General features: G+C 37.2%; 1 protein-coding gene across 5 annotated transcripts in view; it reads right to left on the bottom strand.

Annotated features, from left to right (window-relative positions):
• Positions 1-16311, bottom strand: part of ATL1 (atlastin GTPase 1) — a 69774-nt gene that overhangs the window by 26050 nt on the left and 27413 nt on the right. For 3 of the 5 annotated variants that reach the window (XM_088797332.1, XM_074327487.2, XM_074327488.2), the window contains 5 exons: positions 9561-9811; positions 7459-7593; positions 6900-7004; positions 5102-5152; positions 2890-2946 (listed from right to left, as the gene is read on the bottom strand). In XM_088797332.1, coding sequence (XP_088653458.1) covers positions 2890-2946; positions 5102-5152; positions 6900-7004; positions 7459-7593; positions 9561-9811 — 599 coding nt within the window. The remainder of the gene's footprint in view (positions 1-2889; positions 2947-5101; positions 5153-6899; positions 7005-7458; positions 7594-9560; positions 9812-16311) is intronic. The other 2 variants (XM_019725665.3, XM_074327489.2) reach the window with 1 other exon arrangement.

The following is a 16311-nucleotide window of genomic DNA, read 5'->3' as shown; positions in this document are numbered from 1 at the left end:
GAATATAGTGGTATGAATCCCCTATCCATGGCTCCATTGTTGTTCCTTTTCGGCCTCACTATATCCTGCGTTTACCTGCCAGGAGTGGGAGCTGAGTCCCTTCATTATACTTGGCACAGTGAGCAGAGTCTCAATCAGCACGGGGAACAGGAAACGCAATCTGCCTGGGAGAAATATGACCCCTCGGTAAATTGGTGGTTCTTTCGAGCCTCTGGATGGCTGTGGGGACAGAGCCAGAAGAGCAGTTTCCAGGCTTTCAGCCTCACATGGAAAGGTGCTGGCTCGGGTAGTAGATGTCCATCAGCTGTGACTAGTTGGCCATCAACTGTTACCGGGTAGCCATTAGCCACTGATACAACTGCCGTAGCTACGCTAGGGGGGTGGTTGGTTGGCAGAGAAGCGGACATTGGATTGCGCATCATGTGGAGCCTGCTTCCTGTGTCTCCAACCCAGCCGTCAGCGGGGCCAAAGTGGTATGAACGCCCTATTCATGGCTCCATCGGTGTTCCTTTTTGACCTCACCATATCCAGCATTCTCAGGCGGGGAGCGGGACCAGAGACCCCGCATGACAGAGCGGAACCAGAGACCCTGCATGACAATGGCACACCATCCTTTTGGCCACAGCAAGCATCGCCTGCCTTTCGGTGGTCTGCTGCTGCTGTAGGCTCCTCGAGTTGTGGACATCTTACACCGGGGCCACCAACCACTCTGATACCTGGCGTGGCAAGCAAGATTCCATCCAGCCAGGTAAGAATGATGTCTGACTCTGGGCAAGAGGTCATGTGGCCTCCACACAGTGTATGGTGCCTGGTGGCCACTATTCTCAGGAGTTGGACCCCCATGGAGGGGTGGAAAGACGTGGACAATTCTCCAACCAGCATAGGCCGGAGAAAGCGAAGGTTGTTGCGGCTGTGGGCTGGGGAGTGCTTGCTGAGGGAGCCCAGGTACAGGACTTGCAGTCCCAGGAGGAAACGCTTGCTGAGTCCTTGGTGAAGGATGCGGGTGAGGTCAGGGTCGTCCCTCACCCCCAGGTTGGGGAGGACTTGGAGCCCTCGCCCTGCGAAGAGGGCACATATTGTGAAGCCAACGCACAGCCCTGGCGAATGACTGTAGACTATGGAGAATTGAATAAGGTGATGCCACCTGTGCATGCTGTAGTGCCTTCCCTCCCTGATTTGATGGACCGCTTGACTGTTTGCTTGGGAACATACCACCATATAGTGGAACAGGCAGATGTTTGCTTCCTGTGTCTCACCCAGCTGCCATCAAGAATATGTAAGTACCTTGGCTATGAGCCACTATTGTTCTAGCACAGTACCCTGAGAAACCCTGGCTGTGCCCAGGAAATTTGGCTGTGCCCAGAAATACTGGTGGTATCCTGGGAACTCGAGCTGTGCCCACGAAGTCTGGTTGTGCCCAGAAAGACTGGCAGTACCCTGAGAAACCCTGGCTATGCCCAGAAAGTAGGTAGACATCGAGGGACACCCCCTTGGACATTACTTGAACTGGACTGAAACTATGTCTCTTGAGCTGGGTTCCTGGCACAGGGCCCCTTGTGAAAGATGCTGGTTGTGTAGATTGTGAGGCAAGACCCAGGAGGGGTGGAGTGTAGGGTCAACGTCCCATAGAGCAGTTTCCAGGCTCTCGACCTCACATGGAAAGGTGCTGGCTCAGGTAGTAAATGGCCGTCAGCTGTAACTTGTTGGCCATTAGCCACTAATATAACTGCCGTGGCTATGCTAGCAAGTGTGGATTGTGGCTAGCCAAGTGCGGTTAGCAGCGGATTGTGGATTGCGGATCGTGTTGATCCTACTTCCTGTGTCTCACCCGGCCGCCATCGAGAATGTGGTGGTGTGACTCCCCTATCTGTGGCTCCATTGTTGTTGCTGTTTGGCCTCACCATATCCTATGTTCTTGTACGGGGAGCGGGAGCTGAGTCCCTGCATTACAATAGCTTATTTTAAATTACTTTTCATCTGAGCCATTAATTCTACTCTGCCCTTTACCAGTTCAGTTTCATTGTGTGTTCACATTCACCTCAGGCCATGATCCATCTTGGCTGGTGATGTGTATAGGACAGAGGGGCTACATTCTAGGGCTTAGTTTGAGCACCCTCTAATAAGCCTAGGCTGAAGCTGTCATGCTTCAGGCGCACAGTCTTTGGCATTTAAATATATACCTTCTCCAGATAACTGCTTTCAAGGGCTGTTTGGCTTAGTTATAATCTCTTGGTTGTTGGTATAATATAAAATAAGGGTAGAAGAAGAAGGGACCACACAAGGGCCAGACTATCTGCTTATACCACCTAATCCAAGCTCAGGCATTGCCCTGATGTTATCCTGCTGTCCCCAGCAAAGGCTGAGCTGGTTGTTGTACTTCTGATACTCAGTGTAAAGGAGCAGGTAATGGTTCACGCATGTCAGTGTGTAAGCAAGAAAAGGGGACCTCCAAAAATCTTGCCCCCGCCCAATATCCTGTCTTTGGTGCTTGGCCAGCTTTTTCTGTGGCCTGCAACTATCTTCCACTGTCAAAGGAGTCTTCTTTGTCTGTTTTTAGGTTTTACGTTTGACAAATTGATCAATTTTCTTTTGGTCTCTTTGACATCTCAAGGGTTGGGTTCAGGGGAGAAAAGGTGATATTCTAGCAGGCACCAAACTATCTCATTCATCTTTTTATTTTCTCACTTGTTTTTTAAAAAATAATTTGTTAAATTTTTATTTCCCCATTTCCATTTCCTCCTTGCATCAAATAGCATTAAATAGGTATTCAAATGAGCTTCTTAAATGAAATAAAAAGAGAAACATGACCCTCTCAATTAATTAAAATACCTGCTTATGGTCTTCAGGAAAATTTAATTAAGAACTTACCATTATTTTACTCCAACTCACCTGAAATGGCTTCAGGAATGTTTCCTCCATTGCCAGTCTGCCATACTCAGTGAAAAGCTAGAAGGAAAATCACACACACACACACACACACACACACACACGCAGAAAGAGAGAGAGAGAGAGAGAGAGAGAGAGAGGACTTCAGTATCTGTAAAGTTTTACTTCTTGGCTTTCTTCTATTTATATTTTCCCTCTAGCTGTAACATAATACTATATTATTAAGAGTATAATAATCACTTTAAGGAACTAAGTATTAGAGAAAAACAGAACTACAGTAATTAGATATTTTAAAATTAAGGACATGAAGTATATTTTAAAAATAAGTTTCCATTTTAAACCTAACACCTTTTATATCTAGAATATGGGACAATTTTTTTTGTAGGGAAGATGGGGAGAAAGAAACATATTAAATGACCTTTCAAAGTGGAACTTGCGTAATTAGACCAGAGAGCCATAAAGTATGTAGCATATATTTGCAAAAGTTGTTGACTGAGGAAACTTAATGGCACAACGGCCTGAATTATTACAAAGAAATATAGGCATTTGGCTTAAAATGCAAAAAATCAAACACACTGCTGTCTCATGTTTTTACTGCTCCCAATTGAGAGGCACCATAGCAGTTTTTGTGTTGCCAGAAACGTAAGGTTTTCGAGAACATAGACCTGAGGGGATGACTGTGATTGGGCCTCTGGTGAGAGCTCCACTGTGACGGGCTGAGTCAGCTTTCCCATATGTACACAGAAAACGCTACTTCATATACCAGAGTAACAAGCAACAGTGATTTCTCAGAGCTGGGGAAGAATGCTGCCACAGAGGATGCCCAGCTCTTGCCCCTTTAGAAGAGCTTCCACAGGGCCACTCTGCCTTTCCTGTGGGAGCTATGGGAATCTAGAAAGCAAAGGGTAATTACTAGGCATCTGATTAGAGTGCTTAAATGAAAGTCTGGGATGTAATGTCTAAAAGGCAGCTGGTCCAGAGATTAGACACTCTAGTTAGAATCATCTACTAACATAAATTGAATTCACAGTGTTTATTTGAGGAAGACTGAGATATCATTTACTGGAAATTTTTTAAATGATCTCAAAAAAGATAATTTACTCAATATCAAAGTCCAAAATCAGTCCTTTTTCAGAAATCCCTAAACTGGTATTGAACGGTGCCATGTCATTAACTTGGAAAATAATTGGCTCAGTTATGACACATGCCTGAAGAAGTAATTGCACTCCTTATTATAAGAAACATCTAACAATTATTCTGCATACTGCCTATTTGTCATAAGTGGTCAGTGTGATGTACAAGAAATACATTTCGGAGTAATGCTGGGTGGGAACTCAAATGATATTTTCAACATCACAGATTACCCCACTTTATCATCCTTTGTTATCTGTTAAATTTGCACATGGTTCTTATTGCCAAGATAAAATAATACATTGAAAGCAAAATATACTATAAAATATGTAGAGTTGAACTATCAGAGAAACAATAGATAGGCATTGCTATGTAATCAAGAATCACATGAATTTTAAGAGAGCCGACAGCATTACAGAGATGTGAACTATCTTTAGGAAATATCTAATCTTTTACTTATTCAAAATTTAAATGCTGCTTGGAGAGTTAAAAGAACACTGAGCCCAGTCAGATGACCACTGTTTTATTTCCACTCTACCACTAATTAACCACATGAATTTAGGCAAGTCACTTATTTCTTTCAGCCAAATTTTCCTTATGTATAAAATAAGAAGTATAAATTAGGTGTCACTGAGGTCTCTTTTAGTCTAAAACAGAATTCTTTGAGTTTACCATCAGATAGCCCCTCATACTTAGGTATCTAAAGTGGTCCACAGGAAAAAATGTCTGGCATACAACTGTTATCATACTAACAATTAACTCCCTGACCTTAAGACTTCAACTTCACATTTTGGGTCATTTTTAAACCTAAGATGCTTTTTCCACTCTAATTTGCCATATGTTTTCACATACATAGGGCCGATAGCAAGTAGATTTACAGAAACAAAAGAATTTAAAAACTGAATTAGAAAGAACATACCCATACAAGACTGGAATAAGAAATCTGGTAATAGGACACCTCCATTTGGTTATGTTTCTAAATCTTTCTGAATTGTTAAGTTTTCCAAGTAAAGAAGATCCGACAAATCTGCTATGTATGCTCAAAAGATGACCAGATGTTAATAAAGAGCATAAGCATTGTTACCTGGAGGTGCTGAAGATCATCTTCCTGGACATTTTGGGATAAGTTATATACCTTGATTAAGAAATAAAGTTAAAGTGAGAAATAATTAACATCAACCTAAGCACTTACTTTGTCATTCTTTATTTTTCTAAATATCAATTATCACAAACTTGAACTCTCTTATACACATTTGTGCATAATGATATTTGTAAGACCTTAAGAGAGGAGTAAAAGAAGTTTGAGAAACAATAAACAATGTACAATGATCATAAAATTGTCCCGGAAGTGCAATAGCCACCTGCTCTGGAGGCAGAATATTAAAATTACTTTATGAACCTAATTTAATAATTAGTCAATAAAATACTTCTTCTTACAAGCACACCAAAATAATGGCAATCTAAATCTAAATAACCCATACATAAAACTGTTTTGAAAAATTATATTGACTTCTTCACAATTGATTATTGTGATTATCTTAGTTATATTTACATAAAGTTTCACCACATGGAAGTTAGGTTCTGAACATCATGCTCACACCCTTATGCATCTGCATTGCTTCATGAACAGCTCACTGTATTAAGGTGATATTTTTGGGCAGGACTTCAAATAAAAGTTAAGGCTGTGTATATTTTTATGTACTGATATAAACAGTATACTTTGTGTAGCTATTTAAATAACTGATTGTTTCTCAGATAATATCAAATAGTCGTTACTAAGAACTTAGATTTTTTTCAGTGAGAATATTTAATGTCTTCAGGTAAAATAAAAATAGTAAATAATAAATATTAAGGCAAAGTCAATCTGATTTTAATTGGCTTGTATATGTGGCTTATACTGTCAATTATGAAGGAATTAGATATTAAGTCAGTATTTTAAAGGCTCATTCATTTAAGAAGTATATTGTTAAAAGCCAGTCAATCGTAGGTTATAATCATAGCTTTTTATCATAGTCTTTTATAAAATAAAAAAAAATTCAGTCTTCCTTCAATTCACCCTCTCGTGGTTGTCCTAACCAAACATGAGGCCCTCACTGCCAATTCACTAGCTTCATTCTCTTTACCCACTTATAATTTCAGCCTGGACTTACTCATCGTAACCACTTTGCCTTCACTACCTTTTCAAACTGTCTTACTTTTCTTTAATGGTCTGTTTCTGGTCTACTATCTCTTCTTGCTTTTTCCAGTAAATAGAAAATATTTTAAAATTGTTTTAAAAATATTTTACGTTATGTGTTCTCTAGTTATAGTAAAACTCTCCAAGGACCTTCAGGATAACTTATAAAGCCTACAATAACCTCAAAAACAATACTCAAAAAGAAAGAAAAAGAGGAAAGGAAAGGAAGATAAAAATTTTTATAAGAAGACATTTACTTTCCTAAATGTATATTAAGATGTTTTAAAAAGCTGTGAACACATATAAATGTTGTTTACATTTACATATGTTTCTACTTGCTATGTAAAATAAAAATTGACATTTATAAATCTCGTTTCACTAAATATAACTTATAGGTGGTACCAATGTATCTGCATACATTATTAGATTTAATATTACTGAGTTTATTGTGGGCTTTAAACAGAAAAAATTATCAATAAGATAACATAAGCTTTTCTGACTAAAGAAGGCAATTTTAAAACTGATCAGAAATTACATTATAGTAACAAAAACAATTCTACTCTTATAGAAATCATAAGAACTGGTATGCTAATTGAGCCAAATAATTTCTGTTGTTTGTCTCATTCACACACATATGTAGAAATACATATTTTCATATTTTTAGTTAAAGAAATATCCATCAAAATGGATTTATTTTATGCCATACCTGTATTGAGCTGATCATTGTGCTAAGGGCAAATACCGTGGCCGAATCTCTCAAAGTTGACTGACTATCGAAGGTTCCCTGAGTATCCATCAATAGCACTGCAACCTACAGGCAATATCAAAATGTATTGATATTTTATAGAACATGTAGAATATTAGGGTTAACACAAAGTTAACATTATAAGAACTAAAATGAACCATGAATAATGAGTACTTTATTTTTTACATGTGTTATTAACGCCACAGAAAATAAAAATACTACTAAGCTGCCGAATGCTGTAATGATTAATTTTCACTGGTAATGCGACATAACAGAAACAGCATTGAAGCAAAGTATAGATGTTAGCTTGCTTATCTGCTCTTCTATCGTCTCTGTGATTTTTGCCCATCTTGATCACTAGAAAGGTTAGTAAGGAACATGCAACAGAATGCTACCCACTTCCCTTTTAAACTTCATATAAAATGGCCAAAAATTGTTTTCAAAAGAGCCCTTTCGAGGATTCTGAAAAGTGGTAACTGTTGTAAGTGAAATATCTATTTTTTTTAAGTTGACAACATACCTTTTTACCATCAGGTTTATTGATAAGGAAGACTTCACTCCATATCTGGATTCCCGTGGTCTCTCGTTCAGACCCACCTCTCCATGAAAAACCAGTCAATGGTTCATTGTAATCTCCAACCCAATCAACTGATTCCTATAAATTAAGACAGTCTATGGATATATGGTATGGTATTTTCCATTCATCCATTCTGGTTTGTATCCCGCTCAACTCTGGTCTAAAGGAAACAACATATTCACATCTACTGTGTTGATATCATTACTTATTCATCCAAAAAGTAATTACAGAGGAGCAACCATCTGCCCCATTTTATGCCAGGTTCTGGGGATACAAAGATATTCCAGACCAGAGGAAGCTCATAGCCTAACATGGAGATGGATGTGCTAACAAACCATTATAGTGCAATCTATGCATGCCAAAATGGGATTGTATATTAGGCATAAATGCAAGCATAGGAAAAGAAATAACTAACTCTGGGTCAGGTAAGACTTCAGAGGAGAAGTGATGTTTGAACTAAGACTTGAAGATGCTTAGGAATTTTCCAGGTGAGCAAACCTGGGGAGGGCATTCCAGAAACAAAGATATGAGACATGTTATATTAAAATATAAAGACTAATATACACAAATGCTTTAGTATTGGGGAGGAGGCAGTGAATAGTGGGGGAGAGCACCTAGCAGTAGGTGCAGAAAACAAAAACAAATCTTTTACACTTGAATCTGAGCAAATGCTATTTAACACAAGCAACATGACAAGTGGTTTTGACTATTTCACTCTAATGTTTAACAGTTAATACTCTGAATATCCCTAAAACTACAATCTCAAAGAATGTAAAGTTTACAAATTTTGTTCATTCGATTTTCCCACCTGCATTAAATAGCATACTAATGTTGATATGCTAGAAATAGAGCATGATAAGAGTTTTGCTTGCTTTCAAAGTCTGAAGTATTTTAGCAGTTCTGGTCCTGATTTGTTTGAACTGATGCTAAAGATAGAAGATGTTAAAGTTGACAAGACAAAATTGTTCAAAACTAACCCAACTAGAAAAGATCAATCCAAAATGGATAATTATGGTATAATTACATTACACAAAATTTCTTTGGGTAGTGTGTCTGTCTATTCTGCCTCAACATCCGTATTTGTATCAGAATTGCTATGGGTAAAAGGTAGAAAAAAAATACTGATATGCTCTCTACTCCCAACCCTTGGTTCCAAACTCTAATCTCCTATTTATCCTTCTGCTTTTGCTTTATCCTGGGTCCTTTAAAAATCTCATTTCTGTGCCATACTTTTGTTTCAAATGTTATGACACTACTAGTTGCCTCTGGGGGTGGAGTAAGGGTGAGAACTGAGTGGGAAAAGGTAAGAGAACTTTCTGGGGTAAAGGCAAGATATACTCATAGAATTGGGGATTACACAGGTATACGCATTTTCAAAAAAAATAAGCAAATGTATACTTAAGATTTGTTCATGTAACTATGTAAATTTTACAACAAAAGAAAAAACCAAATACTGAAATATATAATAATGTATACTGAAATATTTATGGGGAAGTACTTTGATATCAGCAATTTACTTTGAAATGAATAAAAAAAATAAGATGGAGTGACAGACGGAAAGAAGGAAGAATAACTGGAGATACACGGGATAAAGCAAGAATTTAATATTAATGGCAGAATCTAGGTAGTGGATACCCAGGTGTTCACTGTAAACTTCTTTTATTTTTGCTGCTTGCTTGAAAAATGTCAGAATAAATGTTGGAGAGAAATAATTTACAAGAAAAAAGTTATGACAAGTTATTTGACATTTTAAACACAGCATATGAAGTTTACAATCTTATCACTATGCAGTGTCTATTTTTAAAAGAGTAGAAAAATAAGTTACATTCTAAGGGAAATGTAGCAAAGTGGCTTCAGACAAAATAGCCGATATAGTTTGGTGCCCAAAGTGCCAAAGTTGGAATTACACCATATAATTTTTTTAACTAATTCATATTTATGGTACATAATAATAGAAATATTGGAAATTTGGACACTACTAAATAAAAACATAAAGTGACAGAAGCTTAGCAACAAGAAACCTTTTTGAAGCACCCCTTACATACCTGGTTGTACATGTACCTCAACATGAAGTCCATTAGGAAGGATTTTCCTTTTCTAAATGCTCCAGCAACAGATACAGCAACGACCTCCTGGTCCCTGACAGCCTCCGAGAGAAGGATTCGATTTAGTGCAGCTTCATCCAACTCAAAGGAATGGTCGTCTTTGACAATAAGGACTTGGACAGGGCCTGCCTTCTTCACTGGCTCCTCGTCTTCTGAGCTCCATTCATATGCCTTTTCTGAAAACCCACCTGCTAAATAAAAATAGCAGTTTATTCAGGTAATCATCTCCAAATACCAATAAATGCATGTGTACCTCTCAAACATCTGAAACAGGAGCACAGTAGAATTAGAAATGCTCATTTTAATGACATACATTAATGCCATTCACATCATATCTCAGAAAGATTTACATCTGGTCTTTCTGATCATGTGACCAAATGAAACAATTTTATTTTCGAAAACTCTTTAAGACAATGCAGCGATCTCTGCTGAGTGAAAAAGAAAATCAAAGCAAAGGACTCAGAGCAGAGGAATAAAATGGCTTTAGTTGACACTTTCTTCACCCTCTAGAAATAAGTTTATCTATTCACATGAAAAAGGATTGCAATACTTTTTAAAGCTGAACATACACAGGAGGAGATGCATAAAGGGACTCAGAATCACATATTCTTGAAATTGAAATAAATCTCTAAAGCACCTAGTTCAGCTCCCTCCAATGCACACATTGATCTACAAAACCCTAGACTCTTAATTGTCTAAAATTATAGCTCATAGCAATGGAACTTACAGATAATTAAATTGGGTAGGACCAGATTACAGAGGATCTTCAAATCATGGCAAAGAGGTCTGGAAATAATTCAATAAAAAAATAAGAAACTTTGGAGAGTTACTTTATATGGAGATCTTACCAAAAAGCTGCCTGACCCTAGGAAATTACCATACTTCTCTTTCTTCATCTGTAAAATGGCAACCACTAATATTACGTATTAAATAGGGTTGTTGTGAAGATTAAGGGAGTTACTACATGTAAAGTGCCGAGAACAGTGCTTGGCACATAGTAAGCTCATAAAGGTTTAGCTATCATCATCATCACCACCACCACTACCTTGGGACTATTGACTGAATTCAGTATTCTTGGAAGAAATTCTGCATACTTTTTACAAATTTGTGTGTGTGTGTGTGTGTGTGTGTGTGTGTACTTGTGTGTTTTCAGAGTTTTCCATTAAATTGTCAGAAATGCTATTTTTGACAGCAGTCAACATTTATTTATTTATCTTAGTTTCAGGTGTACAAAGCAATGTAATAGTTAGATATTTACACCCCTCACAAAATGATAACCCCCCCCATCTACTACCCACCTGACATCATATACAGCTGTTACAATTCCATTGACTATATTCCCTATGCTGTACCCCACATCTCATGACTATATAAATTAAATTACAGTTGACATTCAATACTATTCAGCTTCAGCTTCAAGTGTACAGTGCAGTGGGCAGTGCACACAGTGTATGAAGTGGTCTCCCTAATAAGTCCAGTGCCCATCTGGCGCCCTATATAATCTTTACAACATTATTGATTATATTTCTCAAACTGTATGTCATATCTATGTGACAATATTGTGGCTACTAATTTGTGCTTTCTAATCCCATTACCTTCTCCCCATCCCTTCTCCTGTCTAGCAACCATCAGTTTTTTCCCCCTATATCTCTGCGTCTATTTCTGTTTTGTTCATTTATTCTGTTCTTTAGATTCCACGTATAAGTGAGATCATATGGCATTTGTCTTTCTCCCTCTGACTTATTTCACTTAGCATAATGTTCTCTAGGTCCATCTATGATGTTGTAAATGGTAAGATTTCATTCTTCTTTATGGCTGAGTAATACTCCATTGTATGAATGTACCACAGTTTCTTTATCCAATCATCTGTTGCTGGGTATTTTGGTTGTTTCCATGTCTTGGCTATTGTAAATAGCACTGCAATAAACATAGGGGTGCATATATTTTTTCAAATTAGTATTTTGGATTTCTTTGGATAGATACCCAGGAGTGGAATTGCTAGGTCATAATGTAGTTCTGACAGTGGTCAACTTTGAGAATTCATCTTTATTACACAAAAATTTTGGAACCCTAGACATTGGCATTTGTGCTATATTACAAAACAACTTCAGTGTGTTCAGTGACAACTTCTTATATCTACTGTATCTTTGTAATGTCCTCCTGCTTTGACTCTGGGGTCAGCAGACATGCCTCTGCCATTCACCATGAGAATATCCCTAGGCTAGTCTGGTGCTGGATGAGAGAAGCTTGGAACAGGAGCAAACTGCCCAATCCCAGCCAAGCTCTGCAGCAAACTGACCCCCAGTCATGTAAGGGAACCAAGCCAAGATGAACAGTTGCCTAAAACCATTTCAACATATGATCAATAAATGCTTATTGTTTTATGCCCCTGAGGTTTTGTGACTGTTTATCATGCAGCATAATAGGCAATAAACAACTGATACAGCCTATAACCGCTTCCTTTAGAAAGGCAATATATTGTAGTGGTTAAAACTCAGGTTCTGGAACCAGATTGCTGAGATTTGAATCAAGGCTTCCCCATTTCTTAGCTGTGTAATTTTAGGCTAGTTGTTTAACCTCCCTGTGTATACCTTATAAGATTGCTGTAAATAAATATATGCATGTATATTGTACTATATGCATGTATACATATGCATGTATATGTATTATATACCAGCCACTTAAGATAGTGGCTGGTATATAGTAAATGCTATTAATATTATTATAGATTTAGGAAACTAAAGCCAAAGATGTACCTGACCTTGCCCAAGAAAAGGAAATAGAATTTCTTCTTTTTTTAATTTTTAAAAACTTTTTATTGGGGAATATTGAGGAACAGTGTGTTTTTCCAGGGCCCATCAGCTCCAAGTCGTCATCCTTCAATCTAGCTGTGGAGGGTGCAGCTCAGCTCCAAGTCCAGTCACCATTTTCAATCTTAGTTGTAGGGGTGCAGCCCAAAATCCCATGCGGGAATTGAACTGGCAACCTTGTTGTTAAGAGCTCATGCTCTAACCAACCGAGGCATCCAGCCGCCCCTATTATCCGTATTTTTGACACATGAGAAAATTAGGAATTGGATTAAGTAACTTTCCCTAGATCACACCCACTAGGAAGTGATATACCCAAGTTCACCTAGTGACTGTCAATTTGGGATTAGATCCCAGGTAGCTAAATTTCATCCCAGACCTTTCTGCTGTAACATTCTGCCTTTTTTGTGCAAATCAACTAACTCTTGGACAACACATAAATGGGTTCATTTGCTTTGTATCAAAAGAACAGAAAGTCAAAACACACACTACCAATTGATTCCTCAGATCAGATAGATGACCTATCCTTAAATAATAGTAACCTCAAATCAACCCTTAATATTAATATTTGAAACAAACTGGGCTCTTAAATAAGCTAAGTTTGTGAAATATACTTAAATAGACATTCTTCATTACGTCTATTTGATAAGTCTTACAACTAAAGAATAACAAGGTAATTGTATCTCTTGGTATAATTTTAAATGAGTCATCAGATCACATTGATATATACATATATATACAACATTTGTAACCATATTTATATATACATATGTTGCTGTTCATCTATAAAAATAGTACTATTGAAATACTGCACATCTAACATGCAATTTAGTTTTTCATTAATGGAGACAGACATACAGAAATACGTCCTGAACAATAGTACAAAGCATCTGGAGACAACAGAACCATGTCCTACAGCCGTGAATCAGAGTTGTTCTCTCTGCAGTTAAGAAAAATGGATTTTATATCCAAAAGATAATAGCTTTTGTATTGTCATATCACAGACACTGAAGTTAGAGTCTTCGTTAAATCCCAGCTTCACGCTAACATGTATATGAAGCTGTGAAAATTATTTAACTTCCCTATGGCTCATTATCCTGTATCTGAAAAATGAGATTAAGAATGGTACCTACATCAGAGAGGCTTTGTGATAAATGAAATAGTGTTCAATAAGTGAAGAGAGAGACTGACAAATAGTATATGCTTCATAATGGAGACCACTATTCATAATATTCTCTCTTCATATTTGATTCCAGTACTACCTGCCCACCTAATTTCAGCCTCAGCACAAAGGCCTTCTTGGAGGATAGCAACTATACATTTTCTTTGATGAAGCTCTTTGCCCATGGTGTAGTTGTGATCTGACTACACAACTGATGTGAATCAGGGACGCTGGCTGGACATAATATTCTGGATAGAAAAACATCTTTGGAGCTGAAAAACAGACCACTTTCTAAAGACTGAAATAATTCTCTAAGATTGTTTGTAACAAACTACATGTATGCAAGATAAACTGTGAACGGAATTTCTGGGTTGTCATTTTTTTTCAAATATTCAACTTCACAATGTGATGCAAAAAATTTTTTTCTTAGTGGCTGTACCAATTTTTCACTCTCCACCCACTCCCAGCAATTTATTAGCCATCCTATTGAACCATATCCTTTCCAAGATGTGGTTATGTCTGACTTCTTAATTTTTGTCAATTGCATAGATATAAAATGGCATCTCATTGTGGTCTTGATATACATTTCTCTAAATGCTAATGTGGTGAGCACCTTTTGCTCATTTTTCTACTAAGCTGTTTGTCTTTTTCTTACTGATTTATAGTGTTTCTTTATATATCTAGAATGCTAGTCCAGTCCTTTTTAGTTCTATGTATGGCAAAAATCTTCTAGTTTAGACTTGCCTTTTCCCTTTCCTCACTATTACTGATGAAGATCAATTCTTAATTTTAATGTATTAGATTTTATTAATAATTTATTTTATGATTAGCACTTTGTATGTCATGTTTAAGAACGTATTCCTTACATAAGATATGAAAGACATTCATATATATTCTTCTAGGTTTTAAGTTTTGCTTTTAATTCTTAAGTTCTTTTTTCTTTGCATTATTTTATTTTTTTCTTTCTTTAAATTAAAATTTATTGGGGCGACAATTGTTACTAAAGTTACATAGATTTCAGGTATAAAATTCTGTAATACATTATCTATATCTCACATTGTGTGTTCACCATGCAGAGTCAGTTCTCTAATATCACCACATATTAGACCCCGTTTACCCTCTTCTAGAGCCCCACTCCCCTCTCCCCTCTTACCCTCTGGTGACCCCTAAACTATTATCTATGTCTATGACTTTTTGTTCTTTCAGTTGTTTGTCCTGTACTTTTGTTGTTTTTGGTTTACATACCACATATCAATGAAATCATATGGTTCTCTACACTTGCCTGTCTGACTTATTTCGCTTAGCATTATAATCTCAAGATACATCCATGTTGTCACAAATGTTCCTATTTCATCTTACCACCAAATAGTATTCCATTGTGTATATATACCACAATTTCTTTATCCATTCATCTATAGAAGGACATTTTGGTTTCCATGTCTTGGCCACCATAAATAAAGCTGCAATGAACATTGGAGCACACATGTCTATATGGATAAATGTTTTCAGATTTTTTGGTAAGATACCCAGGAGAGGGATTGCTGGGTCATATGGTAATTCTGTTCTTAATTTTTTGAGGAAACTCCACACTGCCTTCCATAGTGGCTGCACCAGTCTGCATTCCCACCAACAGGGTATGAGGGTTCCTTTTTCTCCACAGCCTCTCCAACACTTGTTACTATTTGTCTTGATGATGATAGCCATTCTAACTGGGGTAAGGTGATAGCTCATTGTGGTTTTTATTTGCATTTCTCTGATGATTAGTGATGTTGAGCATTTTTTTCATATGTCTATTTGCCATTTGTATGTCCTCTTTGGAGAAATGTTTCTTCAGGTCCTCTGCCCATTTTTCAATTGGGTTGTTTGATTTTTTTGTTGTTGAGTTGTATGAGTTCCTTGTATATTTTGGATATTAGCCCCTTATCGGAGGCGCTGTTTGCAAAAATCTTCTCCCATTCAATTGGTTGCCTCTTTATTTTGTCGATAGTTTCTTTTGCTGTGCAGAAGCTTTTAAGTTTGACATAGTCCCATTCGTTTATTTTAGCTTTTACTTCCCTTGCCTTTGGAGTCAAATTCATAAAATGCACTTTGAACCCAAGGTCCATAAGTTTAGTACCTATGTTTTCTTCTATGCCGTTTATTGTTTCAAGTCTTATGTTTAAGTCTTTGATCCATTTTGAATTAATTTTGGTACATGGTGACAGATAGCAGTCCAGTTTCATTCTTTTGCACGTGGCTTTCCAATTCTGCCAGCACCATTTATTGAAGAGGCTGTCTTTTCTCCACTGTATGTTTTTTGCTTCTTTGTTAAAAATTATCTGTCCATATTTATGTGGGTTTATTTCTGCGTTCACAATCCTATTCCATTGGTCTATGTGTCTGTTTTTCTGCCAGTACCATGCTGTTTTGATTACTGTTGCTCTGTAGTACAAGCTAAAGTCAGGGAGTGTGATATCTCCAGCATTGTTCTTTTTTCTTAGGATTGCTTTGGCTATTCGGGGTCTTTTGTGGTTCCATACAAATCTGATGAATTTTTTGTTCTATTTCTTTAAAAAAATGCCATTGGGATTTTGACGGGGATTGCATTAAATCTGTATATTGCTTTGGGTAATACAGCCATTTTAACCATGTTGGTTCTTTCAATCCATGAGCACATAATGTCTTTCCATTTCTTTGTGTCTTCTTCAATTTCTTTTAAAAATGTCTTATAGTTTTCACCATA

This window comes from Rhinolophus sinicus, chromosome 3 (genome assembly GCF_057876585.1).
Source record: "Rhinolophus sinicus isolate RSI-liver-muscle chromosome 3, RSI-T2T, whole genome shotgun sequence".
NCBI classification, from domain to species: domain Eukaryota; kingdom Metazoa; phylum Chordata; class Mammalia; order Chiroptera; family Rhinolophidae; genus Rhinolophus; species Rhinolophus sinicus.
The sequence above is the reverse complement of the archived record's forward strand: the minus strand, read 5'-3'. Positions and strand labels throughout refer to the sequence as shown.